Source organism: Myotis davidii, unplaced genomic scaffold, assembly GCF_000327345.1.
Source record: "Myotis davidii unplaced genomic scaffold, ASM32734v1 scaffold59, whole genome shotgun sequence".
Lineage (NCBI taxonomy): Eukaryota > Metazoa > Chordata > Mammalia > Chiroptera > Vespertilionidae > Myotis > Myotis davidii.
Window position 1 is genome coordinate 1332680 of NW_006293001.1, and position 8015 is coordinate 1340694.

At 38.8% G+C, this 8015-nt stretch overlaps 1 protein-coding gene across 1 annotated transcript in view; it reads right to left on the minus strand.

Moving 5' to 3' along the window:
* Positions 1–759: 759 nt before the first annotated feature.
* ITGB6 (integrin subunit beta 6) overlaps positions 760–8015 on the minus strand; it is a 71697-nt gene continuing 64441 nt past the window's right edge. The window contains exon 15 of the mRNA XM_015565776.1: positions 760–2903. Coding sequence (XP_015421262.1) covers positions 2805–2903 — 99 coding nt within the window. The 3' untranslated portion in view covers positions 760–2804. The remainder of the gene's footprint in view (positions 2904–8015) is intronic.

Sequence of the window (8015 nt, forward strand, 5' to 3'; positions counted from 1 at the left end):
GTTAGCATTTGGCCTTTCTTTGTTTTTGATTGTTTGTTTGTTTTGATTAGGAAAACAAGCATGGCGCCATGGAATCTGCCAAATGGATGTCCAGAAAAATGACACTACCTGCCAGCATTAGTACGCTAGGGCTGCCACTCAAAGCACCACAGTGTGGATGGCTCAAACAACAGCAATGCAGTTGCTCACAGTTCTGGAGGCTGGAAGTCCCGTATCAAGGCACTGGCTTCTGTGGAGGCCTCTTTGGTTGGCTTATAGATGACTGTTCTCCTCCTCGGTGCTCTGTGTGGTCTTCCCTCTGTGCACTTCTGTGTCCTAATCTCTTTTTCTTATAAGGGTACCAACCATAACAGATCAGGGCCCAACCTGATGATCTCATTTTAACTTAATTACCTCTTTAAATACCATATGTCCAAACTCAGTCACATTCTGAGGTACTGGGGGGTTAGGACCTCAGAAGTATATGAGTTTTAGGGTGGGGACCACAATTCAACCCATAACATTAACCCTGTTTTCACAAAATATGGGGTAATGTCCAGGCCTGTTTTAAAAGGCCTCGTAATGGGAGTGTTATAACCAGGCAGCAAATTACAGCCTGTTTTCTGCTGTCTCTTGCATCCTGTGGCTGCCTCTTTCTTCTCTTCTCCTTGGCCCCAGACAGATCAGCAAGGCGGTCAGAGCAGGTCACACAGGGATCCAGAAATCCAAGAAGAGGGTTTTGTAGCAAGTAAATAAAAGGAATTATCGACCATCTACGGCTCATTGTTTAAATTACCATGTTTATTTATGTCAACACAAAATACAATAAAACAACTTACAAAACCCATTTTATCTTCATGTAACATAACTCTTCAGTGAACAGAAGTACTACTGTTAATGTTTTGGCCTTTTCAAGGTCCAGCCCTGGGTCAAAACAGTATTCAGACAAATAGCAAATTCTTCTCTATATATATACAGGAGGAAAACTTATATTTTCTAAAATCCCATTCCAGTAATAATACAGAAATGTCACATGTCAAGGTGAATACTACGGTTGTGCCATCAGAATTGCAACTTTCTTGTTGCTCTAGATTTCCCCCAGACTGTGGGCTTCAGTCGGGAAGTAGGGGGCACGTCAGCCCTTCAGGTTTCCAGGGTGATTGCTTAGTAATTTTTTTTTTTTTTACCATAGCTGGTACTCCACAAGTGTGAGATTTACCTGAGTTATTAAGAAACCAGAAATAAAGTCTCAAAGTAATCAGTGTGTACAGATCTACCTGTAAGACTGATGGAATTTACCATGGAGTAATCTGCTCCAATTCAGTGGAGAAGCATGAAACCTCCATTACAGAATGAACTCTTCACGTAGCAAAAGACTTCACATTGGAATTTCCTCAAAGGTAATAAACAGGGCACAAAAGTACAAGACTTCACCTGCAATCCAGTAGTCTAAATGCTGTATGTTCTGTCCAGCAAATGATAGTTGCTGTGTAACTCACAAGATCTTTCTATCATTTCACTGACTAAGGAGTCAGCCTCATGCTGTGGAAAGAAGACATGGTTTGGAGCTGGAAGATCTGGATTGTGGACCAGTTCTAGTTACTCTCTGAACCCTAGCTTCCTTACGAGGATCAGAGAAGAAGAAGGTGCTTTGTAAAGTAGTATTTACTATAAGAAATGTTATTTTGCAGTGTCCATCTCTTCAGTCAATCTAAGGATCCCTAATCACCCCCATGTATTTTACAAGTAAAATCTTACTTTTTAAAGTAAATATATCATGCATATTTACCATATGCAGCTGAAATGTCGTTATGTTATGCAAGTGGGAAGAGAATATTGGTAAAGAAACCCATTACTCAACGAGGGACTTTTGTACTCACGATGTGCTTGATTTAAAACCACTTAAAATGTTGTCCCTTTTGTAATATTGGAGCTCTTGTTGAATAAACTAACCACTTAAAGTAATTCTTTAACAAGAAATTAAAACTTTCATATGGCAATTACAGGGGTTAGAAGACTGTGAAACTGAGTAAAATGGATTGAGAAACTTGGGAGAAGCAATAGTTTGAAAACTCAGAATCTGGAGGGGATCTGAGTGCAGAAGTTTATTTTGGGGTAAGTAACTGAAAATAATCTAACTGATAGACTTGCTATTTTTTATTTATTTATTTATTTTACTGGTGACTTCCTAAAATTATAAATTACTTCTTCCTCATCTGTAAAACAAATAAAACACTTATTTGTGTATCTGACTTTTAGGTTCAGACAAATCCACAGTAATTAACACTTAATTTTCATTCTTACATTTGGGATTTCTTTAGAGAATTGCATTCTTTCAGCTGAAGTAAAAATCAGAATCTCTTAGAAAAAGAAATCCTCCTTTAGGAAAGGCACATTTACTAAAAGTTTGGAATAAGTTGGAGAATGTGCATATGTAATGGGAACATATGGGCCTTGTGACTTGGCTGAGGCAAAGACCTCAGGTAGCTATATTCTGGATATAAATGAGATTCTAATTTCAAACATTTTTCAAATGCAGATCAGGCTCCCATGAATCATTTTGTTGATTTTTTGAGGCATTAATGCAACAGAGTGAATATTCCTCAAATGATCCCCAGTCACCCCTTTGCTAAGGTATTTCTCTTCTTAATTATTTTGAACCTGCCAACATAGTCTCTAACCTTCATACAGAGAATGACTGATCTCCAAATGACCTATTATTATCTTAAACCAAGCTCATTTTTAAGCAACAAAGAAAGAAAAATTAAGCAGTGCATTAACATTTCATATCAGTGAAACAGACATTTTTTGTGCATGAAGTAGTTCTATCCATCCGTGGAAAGGTCCACCTTTTGTTTTTCCCTGTGTTTATAGGTTACATTTTTAAAGGTGCTGGTGGAGCCTCTGTACAGTGGATTGGTTCCCTAAAAAATAAAAAAGGAGGTTCAAATGAAAGTATGTACATTTTGTTATTACACTGTTTTAACGTATCTAAATAATGTCATTGTACATTACCAATTGGGAAAAGAGAGTCAGTTTCAATCCTGAAAGCCATTTAAATAATTTTGATGTGATACTTTTAGTATTTTAAAATTAATACATCTTCATTTTATTTTTTAATATGCAGAACTAGCCCCATATGTGTACTCTAAAAATCTTACCCTTTTTGGAAATGCACTAATTTATTTAAATTACAAGACTTTAAAACAAGACTTAATAAAACAAGACATTAGCTGTTTTATTCACTGCTATTTTATTAGCACTGAAAACAGTGCCCATGTCAGAGTAAGCATTCGGTTATTTGTTGAATGAATAGAATGAATCAATAGATGACTCACAGTGAAATGTAAAGTAACAAATGAAAAAAGTGAGCATACAAAGATGGCTGACACAGTAGTACCTGCTTTTATGAAATGTGTTTCTGGGTAGGCTGGTGTGGCTCATTGGTTGAGCATCAACCTCTGAACCAGGAGGTCACGGTTTGATTCCCTGTCAGGCCATATGCCCTGGTTGTGGGCTTGATCCCCAATGTGGGGCATGCAGGAGGTAACCGATCAATGATTCTCTCTCATCATTGATGTTTCTATCTCTTGCTCCCTCTCCCTTCCTCTCTGAAATCAATAAAAATAGATATATTTTTAATAAAAGGAAATGTGTTTCTGGTGAAAGGCATCAAACAAAGGCACAAATAATCTTGCTAAAATGAGATCAAAATTCGGAAAGAGGAGTGACTAGCTGCTTGGGAGAAGCAGAGAAAGATTCCCAGGACAGTGGCTGCCTGCTCAGGATCGAGAAAGAACCAGGTGGCTTTTGTAAACTAGTGTTTGAATCAGGGTCACAAGTCGGGTGTTTGCGACACTGGACTCCTGAAGGAGCACAGGTCCCAAGGCAGGTTGGGCAAGATGCTTATGCCCTTGGGGCAGTGAGAGGTGGGGCACTGATGCCTGGATAATTCAGCCGTGCTGTTTGGGCTGTTGGTGTTTCCAGGGGCTGTCACCAGGACCAGAAGGACCAACGCTCCCTAGGTGTTTAAAGAAATGCCAAGCTTGTTCCTTCTATTCCTCTTCTTTGGTTTAACTGCTCCTGGCAGGCACAAGCTGTCTGGGTAAGGTACAGTCTATTTTCTCCTTTCCAAGGTTGACCACACAGGCTCAGGTGTCAGACAGCCTGGGTTCAATCCAGCAGCACTATGTGACCTTACTTAAGCAACTCCAAGCCTTGGTGACCTTATCTATAAGAGAGATTGCCAAAATGCTTGCCTTATCTACGAGGTAATGTTCTTTAGCACAGTGCCTGGCACACAGTTCCCAATAAATGCTGCCTCTTACTAGCTCTAACTTATAGCTCTTCTTTATATTTGGAACTTCCTTTCCTTTTATGTCCTGGAGAGTGTAATAAAGATATTTCCCCCCCAGGGCTTTGATACTCTGAACATTCCCAAGCCTATTTCTGAGTATGCATGGAGTCCACATATCATCTCAGACCCTCCAAACTGATAAACCTTATACTTTGGTCTCCTTATTTCATGAACTGTAGAAATGGTAGCAATTTCCCGGCATAGATCTGAAAAAACATGATTATATTGGCTTTGTAAGTACATTTCTCTCAGCTCTTAGAAGACCTCAGTAAAATGAAAAATACTCCCTGGTCTCTCCCACCTGTTGCCCTTGGATTCACCACAGTGTCTTCATTTTGAGGAGGAATAACACCTGCACCTGTTTATCTGTTGCCCAGAGCCAGTGGCCTGACCACAGACTGAGTAACATGTCACCTTTGCTCAGGCCTTTGGAGCGAGATGCTATCTCAGTAATGAGGGCAAACAGGAAAGAGGCTCCTTGGTGGTGGACGGGGAGTGAAGGCTAAGTCAGCATATTGCCTCTGCTCCTGAGGTCAGCCTGGAGAGATCTGAGGGCCCTCCAGTTCTTACTCAGTCCTGCTTCCATAAGAACTTGAAATTTGGACTGTGAAGAGCATGCTAATGTGTTCTTAGACTCAGGTAGAATATTATTGCAAACAAAAATACATGGAATTCTATTAAGTTTAAGAGACTATATGCTATTCAGTTTAAGCTGGTTACAGAAGAATAAGAAACGAATTGAAGAGGAAAGATGGGCAGGGTGAGGATAATGAGTAGGGGCACCGGCCTGGAGGAAGAGAGTGGCTTAGGGAGAAGACAGGGTACTGAAATTCAGAATAAAGGGCTGTGAGAAGGGCCAGCTTGGATCAGAGAAGGGCGAGGAACTCTCTTGGGGGCCCCGTCCCATATCATGTCAAACAAATTGAAATTCACCCCATCTCACTCTAAATGTCATTTGTATGCCCTACAAAGGAGATGATGAGTTGCGATTGACTGATTGATTACACATGTTATTTTGTAGACACTTAGTTGAATGTGTAATTTTGATTGTGTGGTTTTCATTCTATATTTTTAAAGCAACTTCATTTATTCAGGCCTACAATATTTTGGGAGTCTCTTGCAAAGCTAGTTATAGGGGCCGGGCATGCTAATAGGAGATGGTGGATAAAGCAAATCCCACTGTAGTAGGAGGGTAAGGTGGAAATTTAAAAATGGAGAAAGAGCAAGTATATATCGGGGAGGGGGGAGTGTTTCCTGCCCTCAACTGATGCTCGGTGCTCAGCAGAATGAGCTCAGCTCGGGTTTTGCTGACAGCAGGAAGTGTGCCAATGTCTGACTGCCTCTTCTAGTGCCACGCAGGTGGCAACTTCCCACAAAAGAGTTTCAGCTGAGACACAGGTTGTGTCTGGTTCCATTTCAGGTGAGTCTGCACTCCTTCCCTTAGACAAGGCTGTGTTTCCCCCAACCATCTGGGGCTACTAGGCTAATTCCCCAGGCATCTGGGGGTAGTAATTTAGGCTGTAGATTCTGCAAATGCAACGGCACATTTTTAGAGCTTGAAAAAGTGGTAATAAGAAAGCTCTCTGTCATAACCCACAGCTCTCTTAATGATTGCCTAACTGCCAAACGCAGAACTGATTTGTTTAGTACAGTACAAAATCAATCCATGACTGCTAGAAATGTCACACTGAACATTCTTTGCCTCTGGTTAATGACTTGTCATCCTAGGGAAAAAATGTCTAATCAAAGATGAATTTAAATATCTCCCCTTTCTGTTTTCATAAAGAAAGTGGATGTGGGTGTTATTTTTAAAAGTAGTAAAAGGTAACCTTTCTTTACGGCTATGATGACATGTTCCAGGAGGCAAGAATGAAACTGTCATCCTCAGCTCTGTCACCTTTGGAGTCAGGAGACCCAACTACCTCTGTGGTGTATGGAGGTCCCCTGAGTTTTGAAGACCAGTCAAAGTCAGTTCTTCAAGAAGAAATATATTTCCAATAAAAACAGAATAAAATTGAAGATCACAAAATGGATACACTGAGCAACATTTTCCCCCCAATAGGATATATTAGTGAAATTTGAGTTGAATTATTTGAGTTAAACCTCTTTTGCATCCAAGTGAATAATTATTATCCAGTCATTATCTAGTCAAGAACATCAAACATTTGTTATTCAAAGAAACTCAGTTTAACAAGGGAATAACATTTTTCATTCATGCTTTAATCTGTATAATGCATATTTTTGTTCCATATTAGACATAGAAATGGCAAAATTTTAGCATTTAAATTTCAGTCATGTTCTACATCCTAAGAGAAAACAATTCATGTTTTGGGGAAATTAACTATTAATTAAAATGTTATTTTAAAGATATTAATCACTTGTCAGTAATCATGCTTTTGTATGAGAACATTAAAATGTGCTGCTTGGTAGATAGACATCACATAATTGCCCAAGTGCTTCTTCGTGGAACACCTGCCTGTTATTTCCCGGAGTGTGGAGGCTGTGCTTGGAAGAAGAGGCTGCAGTTGGGATCAACGCTTGGAGAAATCTCTTAACATCTCAGAGCCTCAGTTTTCTTACCTTCAAATTGGGAATATGAAGATGATTTCATGGGGCTGGTGGTTATTCAACTAACTGCAGCTGTTCTTGTGTTGTTGTTGTTGTTTTTATGCCAACTTAATGACATTCTTTTGCCTGGTTGCCTTTCTAACGATTGCCAGGCATTTGCTTGATCGTTTGTAAGAGTTAAAACAGCGATGGCCAGGGGATCAGGTTATGTTAACTGCCCCAACATTTTTGGCCTCAAGCTCTAAGTCATCAAACTAACCTGTAGGTTACATCTGACTTTGTTATGGATGGATAAACTACATACTCAACGCAAACCCACAATTTACTTTCCCAAAGGGTTTTTTTAAATTATGAAAAATCCATACATATACAAAAAAAGATAAAAGCTGTTTAATGAACCTCTGTAGACCTATTGCCCAGCTTCAACAATTATCAAGATTTTGCCACACTTGCTTCAACTCTCTCTTTCTCTCTCCCTCTCTATTTCTCTCTCTTTTGGCTGAATAATTTCAGGACAAACCAGCCTTCATTTTCCTTTATCCCAAAATCTTGATTATTTTTTTAGCAAAGTCATCATGCCATTATCATACCTAATTAAATTAATCAGAATATGTTGCTATATTTTAATACCCAGTCTACATTAACCTTTATCCAGTTGTCAAAAAAATGTATTTTTTTTGACTATTCAAATCAGGATCAAAATAAGATCCATACATTTCATTTGGTTATTGTGTATAAAGGCATTTTTAATGGGACAATAAAGTATATAAAATGTTCTATTGGTCCTTTGTCCTGCACCATATAATATGATTATTTTAAAATAACTACATAATATATAAACATCCCTTATCAAGATAAATTTATCCAAAACAGAAGATTCCATTTGCTCTAGGAATTGAAGATATCACTAAAAACTTAGAGAAACACCAATTTGTAACACCAATTTATCTGGGCAGATGAACCTTAAGGAGCATTGTGTTGGCTTGTATTTTCTCCTGTGATATTACTGTTTTTAGAATCAGCAATGTAAGATAATTGCTATTAGATAGCTGGATGCACCATTAGAGATAGAGAGATGAAATTAAAACCATGAAATTGTTTCTATGGGCCT